Here is a 14,983-nt window from a genome sequence, read left to right as displayed (position 1 = left end):
TGTATATACATTTTTTTCTTTATTGTTTTATGGAATACGAAATTTGGGGGGTTTTTGTATTCAAGGTTTTGCACAGTTTTAATCATGATAAGGTTAGTCTGTCTTCAATCAGTTGCGAACGTGGGCGTTGTCGGTGCATGAGCACGGACCATTAGAACACAATGAATTTCTGGGAGTGTAAATATATTTGTGCATACTTTCAGTGGTTGTGTAAATAGAATGATGTATATTACTATCAATTAAGGTTTGCAAATAGATTTGTAAAAGCCTGAATCCATTAGTGAAACAATGTTTCAGTTACCTTATTGTATCTCTTCCATGTCGGTGAACAGGGTGGAGGGCAACCATAGCAACTGATTGACGTCACTAGGGGGCGTTAATGAACCCAGGGAAACAATCAATGGTGGTGATATATATTTCATGCATTTGCACTTTTCAGTTGTTGTGAGCAAGGCGGTTGTCCCACCGAAACGCGTAAACGCTATCGTTGAGGTGAATAAATTCCTCTTTGTTGAACCCCACGGAGTCAGCGTCTTTTTCGTTACAGCAACGAAGGTTTGGATTTCGTATATATATGTGTATATATACATATATATATATATATATATCGAAGACGCTTGCCTGCTGCTCCGTCCTTAGAGAATAAACGAGAGCGGACCTAATTCAGTGAGTTATCTTATTATGTATATATATGTGTATGTGTGTGTATGCCCATTGACCTACTTATAGCTGTCACGATATCAGGTTCGTGAATTATGCTGATGATACTCTGCTTATTCTGACACTGGACCATGCTCAACAACATGCCTTGGACTCCTCTCATAGATGGTCCCTGCTATAGCTTAGTTTGGCTCACTAACAACTCTTTAAAATAATGGTGAGAAAGCCGAGGTGCCGTATTGCTCAGTTAGGCCGCCAATGCCTACTCTATATCATAACATCAGGCATTTGACCGATAGTGCGGCACCAGTGATCGCCCCATCACTGCAAAATGTGGGCGTTCACCTGGATAGAGAGAGACCTCTCACTTTGGTGCATGTTAGTAAGGCTTCTTCTATCTGTTTAGCTTTAATGAGATTGATCTGCAACTCTTGGCCTATTTACCAGGGTTGGCTCGCCCGTTAGGGGTTCAGAGTGTCCTCTTGAGCCATCTTGAAATGCCTTTTTTTGGGGAGTGCCTGCTTATTGAGACTTTTCTCGAATTCAGGCAGCTGCTGATAAACTAGCATTAGTTTGTCCTAGATTTTCTTGGACCTCTGCTGCTCTATCCGATCTCCATTGGACCCTGTGTCTGAAATAATTCTCTTCAAATCGTTGTGTATTACCCTTGTTTTCAGGCCCATTTTCTTTAACGGAAATTCACGTGTTCTGTACCACGTAGAGCTTTGCGTTCGGCCACAGCCAATCTTTTATGTATTCCGAAGTTCAAGAAAACGAGAGCAGGTGGTCGCGCTTTATCTGCTCTAGCTGAACAGCAGTCGGATGATCTATTTTTTCTTAGAAATATTCCTGGCTTACTGTCGTTTAGGAAGGCCTTAAAGACTGAATATTCCCCGCTTCATTCAATCCCTGTATGTCTAGCTGAGATGGCTTATTACCCAGCACCAGGACACCTTTTAGTTTACAGTTGCGCTTTGCAAATGCTAAATTGAATTCAAAGTAGGGTTCAGGGCAGGCACAAGGGATATGTAGCCCTCTCTAAGCCCGTAAGTAGCAGGGGGTGTTTGAGATTCCCTACCAGTACCTCAGACTGGCAATTTATTAACATTCCGTACCAGTGCCACAGACTGGCAATTAAAATAAAATATTCTTGTTGATATATTTGCAAGTTCCAATGAGATCAGCTCTTGCTGTTGTGCCCCCGGCCGTAAGCGCTCCCAAGGGGGACTAGCAGGGAGTGAGCAGCAGTTGGGCCATTTGGCGGTCGGCTGTTAGCTGCCTGAACAAGGACGTGAGCCTTGTCCCCCTCAACCTCTTCACCGGAACTAAAACTGTGAGTCCGAAGGCAGCGTGGGGCATGGGCCTGTGGTGTTTTGGGCACCGGGCCCACATGTTATTCGAATACCGACACAGACGCCATCTATATAGGTGGTTAACTGGCCCAGGGCACGTGTGCCTGGCCCCTTTTATTAGCAAGGTCACCTGACCGGTGATACTTGTGATGGGTGGGTGTACAGTGTGGGTGTAATACAAGGCGGAACACTAGAACGTGTCCAACAGGACACCACATCCCTCCCAAACTTTAATGGAAAAGAAACAAACAAAAGTCCAACCTACGAAGAAACCAAACAACAATACACAGCACCAATGAGTTTCTTCAGACCATCTGCCATGCAGTGCTGTAGCTCTGGACCACACGGTCAGGAGGCTTTGGTCCGCCCCGGCGATGAAGTTCAGACCGACCTGGTCTCGCGGTGTTGGAGTCTATTCACAAAGTTCAAATAGTGGTGCATCTGGAGCGGGGGTGGAGTCCACTTTGGAGATCTTCTTGCAGGCGCGTAGGCTCCGGTGGACAGCCAACCAGCAAATACGGAGGATGACCTTGGTGGATAAGGGTTTTCCGTGGAGGCGGTGATGCTTTCCAGTTCCCGATAGCCGAACAGCTTCAAACTTGCCTCTGCTGCCTGGACTCCCCTCTCACAGGAGTCTCCTTGAAGGCCGTCCTGCTGGGCTGCCATGGGACCATGTGGACTGTGCGGGCTTCGTGTAGGCCACATGAATGCATCGCTGAGGAACTGCCAACAGGACCACAGCCAAATCGCTCATGTAACCGCAGAGGGTGGTGTCTCAGTCTGTGTGCTCTAGCCGTCAGGACCCTGGTTCTCTGCCTTCCTCAGATGGTCTTTGGTTGACCAGTCTCCATCTGCGACCTCAATGCTTCCCTGTGCCTGTTGGTTAGCTGCTGTCAACGCATCTCTCTGAATCAGATTCTCCTCTCACAGGCACTCCATTGAGGCCCTTGTCCCCTGGATTTCCGCTTGAGCTGTGCAGGCCTTTCGTAGGCCGCGCTGAGGGGTCGCTGCAGAACTCTCAACAGGGCCACGCCAAGCCTCGTGTAGCCCCAAGGGTGAATAGTCCAATGGGCTGGTATGCTCGAAGACAGGCTTCAGGTTTACTGGGACACACAGAAGGTTCCTGGGTGGCTAGACTTGTTAAACTCCGGATGCCTTGAGCATTTGGATCCACTCTGGTGGTGTGATGCTTCTTAGATGGTCTTGGTGATGATGCACCGGGATGATGGATTCAATAATTTTCTTTTAGTTGGGCAGCAGGTGGCGATCTCTTGCTTTTGGTGACCTCATGGAGTGAGGAGGACTGGAGGGACTTCATACCCACTTACGGTTGTCTTCTGGGAGGTGCACTTGCTAGATGTGGCACCATCAATGCCAAGCAGCCGGTGACAGGTGAGTGGACGGTCGCACTGTGAAGCGCCGGGACCTGGACGCAGATCGTGCTTCCTAGCGGCTTACAGTTGGTCCTCCCGCGAAGCTGTCTCCAGTGACGTCTCTTCACCCCGGTGGCAGGCCTTTGCTGAGGAGCAACTTCTTCAGTGCTGGCCTGAGATCTCTGCTCTGCCGCTCTTCTCCTTTTCTCTCTTGCATGCCTGTGGTGGTTGTTTGCCCTGTGGCGTCATGCCACTCTCCTCTCCTTCGCGAACTGACGTCCTGACGCGCTCTTCTCCTTTGCTATGTGGCATCCAGCAACGCTCTTATCCTCCTTCCGACCAGGTGCGTCACTCGGATGGGGCGTCCTGCCACATGTCTCATGTTTGCGTCACATGGACATCTCGCTGGTCGTGTCCGGTTCTTGAGACGGCCTTTACTTTGCTGCTGACCTGTTGCAGATCTGTCCTGTTGCTATGACGTGGTTCTTCTCCTTGAGGACCTTTAACAGGCCCAATCCCCCCCTCTGGGATTGTCGCAGTGCTCCTCTGCCAGGATGGCAGGTTACCTCTTCGCTTGAGGGCATCATGCTTGCACCTCGAGCCTTGAGGACGTTTCACGGGCCCCATTCCCCGCCTCAGGGATTGTCGCAGTGCTCCTCTGCCAGGATGGAAGGTTACCTCTTCGCTCGATTGTATCATGCTTGCACCTCGAGCCTGCTCCTGGCTCTGTTCGGGCATGCTTGGTAATGTTGGTCACTTTGTGTGACGTGCTCCTTGCTTGTCGCCTGTCGTTGGAGCACATTTTGCGGTGGCTGCTTGCTACGTGGAGTGAGATTCTCCCCTCGCCTGTCTTGGGTCACTGTCAACTTCGTCTTGAGGCAGTGTGAGGGAGGACACTCTGCTGTCTTTGGCCCACTTCGCTGGTGCAGTGGAGATGTAGAGGCTCTCCTCGCTGCCTTCAGCATTGCTTCTTTCAATTTAAGCACATCACTAGTCCTAAATCTAGGGTACACAATGGCATCAGCCGTAGATCTACCTTCTACAGTGCTGGAGGCAGAGTGAGTCATAAGCAAAGGTACCCTCCCCATCAAACCATGACCACGATTGAGAGCGCAGTGACCAAGCTACCCTGGATGGAGGAAGACTGATTCTGTATTTCCCATTGAAGTGAAATTACCTGAGATAAATGGGTACTTAACACTATAACCGTTAAATTAACTAAAAAAAGGATTTTCTAACAAAAGGAAGTAAAACAAATGTCTACCACTTCCAACACGTCTTCACAGAATCTTAGTTGTGTGTTCTATCCCCAGGGAAGCATTTCATATCTAACTTTCCTTTGTTAAGTGACTGATCAGGTGGTACACTCTGACCCTACTAAGATTACTCCATTGTGGACCGCTTCTGATTCAGACAGAATAAACATCAAAATAACTTGTTCCACCAGACAACGTTTCTGGAAGCAAATATACGTAATTCTAGAACAGTTGCCTTTCAGACAGAGGAGAGGATGTGGTCATTTAAAGGGTCACTTCCTGTCTCGCAGGCACTGCCGTTTCTGACACTGAGGGAAGTGTAGAATCTGCTTGCAACACCGGTATCAGGCATTCATTTATTGCTAAATTCGAGTAACATGAGACTGCTATAAGAAGTTACTTCACAGTCGATGGTCGGGTTGTAGAACCTGTGAAGGGGAATGACTTTCACTGACCAAATGTGCAGGCAATAATTACAACGGGGCACCTATGCCGGAATGGGGCACACATGCAGGACCGAGTAGCACAGGTCAAATGGACATGGAGGAAACACCTACATGTACATGTTCTCGTATCGTGCTGTGGGAGTTGAACTCTGCTGTCAGTAGGCTCAGCCACTGGCCTGTGCAGGAGGAGTCTTACCGCTGTTTCTCATAAAAAGTACTTATTTATATGCCATTTCTATGTAGTTGTGGGACTGGCACCGTCGTGATGTAAAGAAGGAAAACAAAAAATGTCCTTTGTTATTTACTATGACTTTAATTGATGATTTGCTTTTTCTGTATCATTACACGTCGCAGAACTCGTCGGTGATCGCCTTTTTTCAGGCGCCTGAAAATCTGTCTGGTCTTTCGCGTCAAGACTAGATTGTGGTGGCTTTGTCCTTTCTCAAATGGGTTACTCTACTGAACAGTACTATCGGATACTAAAACGTGTGCCTGCCGTGCTTACTGCTGGGCGGCCTGTAAACCGGCTAAAGGCAGCTGCCTGCCTTTGTAGCTGCTCCAGTGTTCTACTGTCTCAGCACTGAGTCATTAGCTTCCCTGTGACTCCTTCATCAGGCTGAGGAAGGGGCCGCCTCGATTCCTTAGCTGCTCCTTCTAGAGTACATTTCTTTAGTACTAGACATATCCTTTACTGATCTGAAGCAAAAACTCGAGAAATTGGGACACATACCTACTCTTTTGGTCTACAAGCCCCCGTTTGCCCCTCCCTCCCCTCCAGCAGGTGGCCGGATCAAATGCCGCTATTTCAAGCCAGTACTAATTGGCTTAGCTCTAATTGGCTTTCTTTAAGTGTGTGCAAAGCTGTGAGCACCTTAGCTTTATCAGATTGGTTCTATTCTGCTGTGCTCCCTCCGACGCTCCTGTGGGCTAATAATACAAGAGCCAAGGGTGTTTCAAGAACACTGCACTCCTCTTCCTCCTCTTCATGGCGGCTCCGTTTCCAATGCTCCCCTGAGAGGCTTCTGTCTCTCCACTTTCTCCTGGCAGCAGTCTTTCCTCGTCACCCCAGAGAGACATATCGCACTCTCATCTCAGCCCCCTCCCTCTCATTCACTTTACTCCTGGAAAGGTGCCTCTCCTTACTAGGCTCTTATTAGCACTCTTCCTTTGAGGCATTTCCATTTCATACCCTTTCCTTGTACTTTCACCAACCCTCCTGCAACGATACTTCTCTTTATATCCATCTCCACAAGAGAGGGGTCCTTCTTTGATACCTCACAGCATTTCCACTGAGTATGCCACATGTTTCCATAATATTTTACCACCCAAGGCTGATGAATTTTATTTTAGCAACATTCTTAGCTATAGACGAGTATCACCATATAAGCAGTACTTGGTTCTATGGACTTCTATTCCTTCTGCTGTTCAGAGTACAGGATGACTCCACTAAGGCTTTAGATGTAGCACTGTCATCTTATGAAGCCGGCCGGACACAGAGCACAATAATGGTGCTGTCTGGTCCAAAACCTTTTTACTCACGTTTCTCTTCTCCAGGTGTCTGCTCACTGAATTGCCCTTGGAGCTGTAACTAATGGTTTTAACAGTCCTGAAGGTTGAGTTTTGATCTTCTTTGTTTCTCAAGATCCCTGGTCGCGAGTAAATTGCTCTTACGGTTTAAATGTTGCAACAAGTACAAGAAGGTAATGTCATAAACCAGCATTCATGATCACTGTATGTGGTGCTTGAGCGGCTGTCACTGCAACTTGAAACTGCCATGATTTCAAAAGCCTGACCTTCTAGCGAAATAAAGTTGATGGTTCTTAGTGCAACGTTCTTCCACTAGGACAATGCGCTTCTGACAGGAAAGGGTTGGTACTCCCCAGTCTCTAGAACTCCCAACCATTGGGTTGTCCCCAAGAAGCATATGTTAAATAGGAATGTGTCTTTTGTAAATCCTAGTCTTCCAGATTTACTTAATCCTTGAAGGAAAAAAAGAGGAAATGCTCTTCTTCCAAAGACCATGGTGAGATTATTAATCACATGTGGCCAACTTACTCCATACAACAAAGCAGTGTATGCAAACGTGTGCATGTGAATGCTCTCTTGGATTTCAAAATATAAGAGCAAGTGGGAGGAGAGGCCATCCTAACTTTAGGGAGATAGTGTTTCAGAAGTGCTGGTAATTCATCTGAAAGGAACATAGTTAAGAAAAGGGCATAGGACTCCCCTTGAAAATGACTACGGAGACGCACACAGAAGGGGGAGCTAGCCGCCTACTGACCCTAGGTCAGAAACTTGAAGAGTTGGTTTGGTTTGCCAGTATGCCACAAGGAGGGGCGACAAAAAGACTGGAAAGAGGCATCCCAAAAAGTACCCAGTGGACACTATAAAAATGCAATGCCACATTTAAAGAGCAAGAGGCTCTAGGGTCACTATTGGAGCTTTGAAGGGTAGTTGGCAAGGCGAAGAAAGTCACCAGTCAGTGACACCCTAACTCATGCCACAGGTGGCCGAGGCCCCTAATCAGAGCCAGATTACTCCTTTGTCTTCTACAAAACCACAGGTACTCAGAATGGAGTGCCAGAGGGAGAGGGGGAAAGAGAGGGGGGCATGTAAAAGAACCTCTATGCATGTGTAGCAGATAAAAATACATTAAAAAGGCCCAACCAGGAAGATTGTTCCCTTGGATGTGATTTATACAAATAAAGAGAGACATACAGGGTCTATGTTGGGCACAGACCATGCCGTCACCACCTCCATTGTCGCGGTGGAGGCTCGTGTCACAAAACAACCCCAAACATCGAAGATTAAGTCTGGGTTCTTATCCTAGCATTTATGGAGTACGGACATTAGGTGAAAATGGGTAGCAACGTTATGATCCAGCAGCGCTTCTAATGGTTACAAGGCTAGTAGTACGACTGTGTGCAAGGACTTGTTGCTCAGTCTAGGGCCGGGTTTAAGGGCTTGCCCTTTAAGGGCAGAAATCTCATTTGCTGCATTACAAGTTCCTTATGCTGTAATGCAATTGTAATATGGAGGAAGAGATCCACCACATTTGTGACAGAGTATCCTGTCCACTAAACTCTAAGGCACTAAGGGCCAGATGTAGGTAAATGCATGTTTGCGATTCCTTAATAGCGATTTTTAGGGAATCGCTATTAAGGAATCGCAAAATGCCGTGTAAGTAGGAATTGCAATATTTTTTGAGATTCCTTAATATTCCTTAATTGTGAATCGCAAATTGCAATTCGCAATTAAGGAATACCTTCCCATTCATTCCTATGGGCCAAGAGGCCCATTGGAATGAATAGGAATTGCTCCCGCAATTTGCAAGTCCCCAAGAGGTTCAATGCAATTTCAAGGGTGCCGGGGTGCCAAATGGACACCCTGTTGCACCCCTGAAATGTGCATATATGGCGCACATACATGCCCTAAGGGCATGAATGTGTGCCACATGGCACTTAAATAAAAAAAAGCAAAAAAGTGCTTTTTTAAAGGAAAAAGCTCATTACCACCAACTTGAAGTTGGTGGTAATAAGCGATTCCTTAAGGTTAAAGTGCACTTTCTTTTGTGCTACTTACATTGCATTTAAGGAATCGCAATTTCCGATTCCTTAAATGCTAGAGCAAAATTAGGAATTGCAATTTTGCGATTCCTTATTTTGCTAGTAGGTTTCAATTTACCTACATTGCTCGCTGCCAAATAGCGATCGCAAACGCTGAAATTTCAGCGTCGGCGCTCGCTATTTGGCCACCTACATCTGGCCCTAAGTTGTTAAAATAACATGAATATATATGTTAGGGAATATTTTTCTGCCCCTTCATGTGTCACAGGTAATTCAAAACCATTTATTACAGAGGTATACAAGAACCAGGTTTAGAGTAATCTCCAAGAATGTAATTCTCCCTAAACTCACTTCCTCGCAGTCTCCGATCCAAAATTTTCTCGGATTATTAAACTGAGTGATCTCCAGTCCTGTTGTAAATCCAAATAACTTTACTAATAAAATTTGATTTTCATTTTTCACTGAAGCAAATCGTGTGACACTTCTGGTTACCAGAATACGGGATTCTGACCCGCCCAATGAAACAAAGTCTCAGGACAACAGGGGTTTTCCCTTCACTTCCTCAAGGAGCTGTTGACTGTCGATGCACTCTGAGGTTAGAGTCACTTGTTCATGTAAATGGAACTTTCTTGTGGTTGTGAATGTCCTGAATGGTTTCTCACAAGCACCACCACAGTACTGTAGCCTGTGCTGCCACGACATCAAGCACACAGTGCTTACGAAATTGCACGTCTGTCATTTTAGAATGTCACCAGCAAGGCTAGGGAATTCATTCTGTAACGTGCATTCAACCGGTACCTGGCTTTGGGCCCGCTCACAGAATGTCTTTAAAGAAAAGAAAGACTTTTAGGAACCAGAACATTGGGAACAGACTAGTACAAGTATTTTAGTTCCAAAATGACCATGTCAGGAAATAGGATTTCACCACACAGAGATTTTCGAGAAGTTGAGATTATCCAATCTTTGCTGGCATTTTTTCGCTCAGCAACTGTAAATGCCTTAACTTTCTCCTATGAGGCAGTCAGTTGCAAGAGATTAACACAAAGTTGATTCTGGGTTTTTGAGGTAAGCAGTCTTCATCGCCAACAAAAGTGACTACTTTGTGACTACAATTGCTTGGGAACAGACCTGAAAACAAAGTTAAGCTTCTCTATTCCTCATCTGGACTAGGTTATTTTATGTAAGATGTATATTATACAGAGCTATCTTTAACTGTCCAAAATGTCAGTGTTGCAGAGTGATTAATAGAAAAAAGGCCTGAAGAACCGAATGTTTTATGGGTAACTTGCTGGAATAAAATTTAAATTTCTCAATTCCTTTCAGAGAGCGTAAAAGAACATTTCACACTTTGCGCAAACCCAAATAGCATTGCCTCCACACCTTGTTTATTTATAGGGTACAGAGCATAAACTGCGGACCTGTGCTGTCTGGAAAGTAGTGATAAAAGGAGGGGCTGTTCAGCAGGAAAGTATTATAGAACACGCACATACTTAAAATATACTGCCTCCTTAATTGGGAAGCAAATCTAGAGTTTCTCATGATGGAGCGCCCTTGCCTTGGCAGTGAAGCCCTATTAAGGCATGCGCTGTTGTATTTTGAAGACATTGTAATTTGGCCATGAAATAGTTGAGCGCTCTCATATATGCAATTTTGTGGATCTTTTGGAGGAAGCTGAAGTACATCCAGATTTTCTTCAGCATGCCTTCAAGATAAGATCTAGCATTTACTGCAGGGGAAAGTTTATCATTCATGGACTGTTCCTGTTCCATCATTAAACCCAAGATTATTTCACCCTAAGGGCAGGTGTATTACCATGCCTGGTTGGCAAACCCAGATTACTTTTGACCAAAATGTGGGCAGGGCAGCTACTAGCACAACCACCGTTTCACTGGGATTCAATTTAAGATGGTTAAAGTACTTTCTTCTGTCATAATCCATTAGCTTGGCACAGACATTTTTTTTTATCTGAGTCAAAGTTGTGTTTTGAATTGTAATATCCTCTATAGGATCCTTTTCAGCCCCCTTCATTGACGGCAGTGGTCTCCTAAATACAGATGGTTTGCCTCAGAATACTTGGGTGTGGCATTTATAGCATAGAAGGTTGTATGAAAAAATGTTTTGAATTTACATTTGAATATGCAGCGATGAAACATTGTAAGAGTGAAGTTGCCACACACAATTATTTCAATGTGAAAGAACATTTAGTGGTAAAAAATAATTTTACCCCTTTCCTGCTTCATGTATCCCACCCAGGGTAATACAAATGCAATCCCAACTCGTACATTTGAACTGTTAACCTATTCATTAACTATCCCTACTCCTATTCCTAGCCCTCATATCATTGCTTTATCCATCCGTAACCTTTAGCCCTTCCTACCCTCCCTAACCTTTAGCCCTCCCTAACCTTTAGCCCTGTCTCTAAACCCACCCCAGCTCTATACCTTATCCTAATTCCATACCTCTTACCCGAACACTTCGTTCTAATCTTTATGCATCCTTTACTTTAACCCCACCCCTAGACGTAATCTAACCAAACGTCGACACACCAGCTTAACCCTATCCTTACCTGAGCTATTACCATAACCTTTAAGCCCCATCCTGACTTTAACCCCTTGTTGTATACAGCCTGGTACCCTATCCCTTATCCTAAACCACGCTCATCGCCAAACATTGCATAACTCATTAAAATGCATTTTAATATGCCAAACCCTCTTAGATATTTTTAAATGCAAGACCAATACTTGTTTTTTTACAAAAATATTTGTATTGAGACTTTTTTCTTCTGCAAACCTCACAGAACTGGATACGGTGAGGCATATGTCACTCGCCTGAAAATCTAAACCTGCAGCTTACAATATGTAGTTCTCAAACACTTATGATGGGCTCACATGCAAATAATTATTGGGAAATGGCTTAATTTATTCGAAAATGTAGGAAAAAAGGTGAAGATAGAAACAGTATAATAATCAGATTTGTGATGAGTAAGTGGAGGGAAAGCTGCCTCCAACTGTGAACTTGAGCACTCAGCTGTGTCGCTTTGAAACAGAGTCTGAACTAATCTCTTCTGGTATAATAGTTGTATCTCCCCATAAATGTCCCATAAGACTCCCTAGAAATATACATCAATAGACTCCATATTGACTTGTTCGACTAACATCTAGACAAGGACTTCATTCACTGTAATGCATCTAAGTTATCGGCACCTTCCACTCTTTATGATTTCAGTGATCCATTACCTTTAGTTGACCATGGAAAATGTACCTCATGTCCTTGAATCCTTTGCCTATTCAACGTCCTCCCTTTGTATAAAGTAATACATGGTCATCGCACTGAATGTAAGAGGAGATGCTTAGTCAGCTCAAGGGTTGGGAGATCGACACACGGGGCACAAGAGTGCAGTGATCATGTTAAAATCTCCTGGTGTCAACAATGCCAAGTTGTTAAACACAGGTTTACTCGGTTTTAAAGATTCCAGTAAGCAAATAAAATCCAAAAATAACATTCATTGTATAAAATGGGAGGACAAGCGTTACAGTAAGTAATTAAGCACTTATCATGTTTTCAACTCTGCTTTCTCTCATTTCTTATGGGTCTGTTACTTAAATGCTAATCCCTACTCTCTTGTTTTGTTACTCAGGCTCCCGTGCACCAACCCTCTGATCTGAGCCATGTACCGGAAGACGACTGCACCCTTTCTCCACTAGCAGATAGGTTGCCGGACACTGAACTTAAGCAACAGAGCTCTGTGGACGGAGCACCAAGCCTGGGCACCTGGCCCCCCAAAGAAGAGAAGGAAAGTCCGGCAGCACAACCTTTACTGGAGCACCAGTACTAATCATGCAGGGGTCAGTGCTGAGGGAAGCGCGGCAAAGAGCTGGCCCCCTCACAGGGGGTGGAAGAGGCTCGTGCCCGGCAAAGGGAGACCAGTGCTTGCTGGTTGCTGGCAGAGAACGGCAAATTCCATGTATTGCTGCTTCCCTACTCAAGAAACAGACGGGTGATTCCCATTTTCCTGGTTGGTTTAAAACTTTGGACATACAATTAACCAGCCTTTCAGGCCCTTCAAATGCAGTCTATGGGCACACGGGTGGGAAATGTACTGCTGTCTACCCCATCCTCTTTCGTGAGGACCGGAAGGGGAAGCCTGAGTCCTGCTAGCAAATTATGTTGACAATTCTAATATTTAAGAAGCTGATGATACTCGGACACTTTTTGGAAGAAAAAAAATAATGAACCTATAAACACTATTTTTTTTTGTTGGAGGGTTTTATTTTTTGTCTGATCTGTATTTTGTTTGAAAGATGAATTTATAAAAAGAAATTTAAAACCACCTCTGATTGCATTGCACTTTACTCTTCTCTCTACACTCCCAAATGTTGTAGCCTCTCCGAGATTTTTTCATTGCTTCTAAGAAATCTATAGCATTTTGTCTGCTCTTAACATACTTTATGGTGTTTCTGTTGGGCACTGTATGTTTAATTAAATGTATGATAGTGTTGGGTCTTTAACCTAGGTACCTCACTTAAATACCAAAGCGTTGAAGTCTACTTTGCGTCTGTTTTTAGCTTTTCTGTTTTTTATGGCTGGATGCTGTAAAGGCCATGCTCAAAAATTAACTTTATTTTGGGAAATTGCTTATACTCCTAATTTTAGGAGTACATTCCCGGAATGTTGAGCATGCGCGATAAAGGTGATATTTTCCCTCTTGCATTACTTGTAATCCTGCCAATGATTAGTGGTTTATTTTTCTTCAAATTCGGATCATTGCTAATATTTTGATGACCCAGTTGAACAAAATATAAAAAGAACAAAAAAAAAAATACCAAGAGAAAGTCTGAAACCTGTGAAGAAATTGAACATTGAGTCCCACATGTTGCATACTGCTTGACGTTTTCAGCAAAATCTAGATGTTATTCATACAGTTCTCGTATTTTAGCTTAAATTGTTTGGCCTCTTTACGACCCGCCTTTTAGATTCTGGTATATATATATATATATATATATATATATATATATATATATATATATATATATCCATCAAAACGAAGGTGACCCCTCGGTTGTCCTCATGGAAAGAGCCACTCAGCAGGTAAGTATGTTCTTAGCTTTAATCATGAAAGCTGCAGCATCACATCCGAAAACAGCATTAAATATCAAGGGAGTCCATACGCCGACGCGTTTCGTGCGCTGTGCGCACTTCTTCAAAGGCGGACTGTTGAAATACCACACAGCAATCCACGGCACCTGAACACTTTATGACGCTCGCTGAGTAGGGCGGGGACAGCTCGCACTGTCTTCTGGTCAATTGAGTGCAGAAGAGAAACGAGCACTAACCCACTGTGGAACTTTATTTGAATATGACAGCACACTAGCAAAACTTTATTGTCCACTGCACTCAATTGACCAGAAGACAGTGCGAGCTGTCCCCGCCCTACTCAGCGAGCGTCATAAAGTGTTCAGGTGCCGTGGATTGCTGTGTGGTATTTCAACAGTCCGCCTTTGAAGAAGTGCGCACAGCGCACGAAACGCGTCGGCGTATGGACTCCCTTGATATTTAATGCTGTTTTCGGATGTGATGCTGCAGCTTTCATGATTAAAGCTAAGAACATACTTACCTGCTGAGTGGCTCTTTCCATGAGGACAACCGAGGGGTCACCTTCGTTTTGATGGATTCGTAGCGGCTAGTCCAGCCGCGGAAAGAACCCCGCTGTGTTCCACAGCCCAGGCTGGCGCCTAATCACGCTAGCTGAAGGGGCAGGCGAGGGCTTAATGGAAGGTTTACAGTGCAGCCTCCCAGAAGAGAAACGAGCACTAACCCACTGTGGAACTTTATTTGAATATGACAGCACACTAGCAAAACTTTATTGTCCACTGCACTCAATTGACCAGAAGACAGTGCGAGCTGTCCCCGCCCTACTCAGCGAGCGTCATAAAGTGTTCAGGTGCCGTGGATTGCTGTGTGGTATTTCAACAGTCCGCCTTTGAAGAAGTGCGCACAGCGCACGAAACGCGTCGGCGTATGGACTCCCTTGATATTTAATGCTGTTTTCGGATGTGATGCTGCAGCTTTCATGATTAAAGCTAAGAACATACTTACCTGCTGAGTGGCTCTTTCCATGAGGACAACCGAGGGGTCACCTTCGTTTTGATGGATTCGTAGCGGCTAGTCCAGCCGCGGAAAGAACCCCGCTGTGTTCCACAGCCCAGGCTGGCGCCTAATCACGCTAGCTGAAGGGGCAGGCGAGGGCTTAATGGAAGGTTTACAGTGCAGCCTCCCAGAAGAGAAACGAGCACTAACCCACTGTGGAACTTTATTTGAATATGACAGCAC

General features: G+C 44.9%; 1 protein-coding gene across 3 annotated transcripts in view; it reads left to right on the top strand.

Annotated features, from left to right (window-relative positions):
• The window catches only part of PCNX3 (pecanex 3), a 713,235-nt gene extending 700,252 nt beyond the window's left edge, over positions 1–12,983 (top strand). For all 3 annotated transcript variants that reach the window (XM_078660716.1, XM_078660718.1, XM_078660717.1), the window contains exon 35: positions 12,291–12,983. In XM_078660716.1, the coding sequence (XP_078516842.1) occupies positions 12,291–12,488 (198 nt within the window). In that variant the 3' untranslated portion in view covers positions 12,489–12,983. The remainder of the gene's footprint in view (positions 1–12,290) is intronic.
• Positions 12,984–14,983: the final 2,000 nt, after the last annotated feature.

This window comes from Lissotriton helveticus, chromosome 9 (assembly GCF_964261635.1).
Source record: "Lissotriton helveticus chromosome 9, aLisHel1.1, whole genome shotgun sequence".
Lineage (NCBI taxonomy): Eukaryota > Metazoa > Chordata > Amphibia > Caudata > Salamandridae > Lissotriton > Lissotriton helveticus.
The sequence above is the reverse complement of the archived record's forward strand: the minus strand, read 5'-3'. Positions and strand labels throughout refer to the sequence as shown.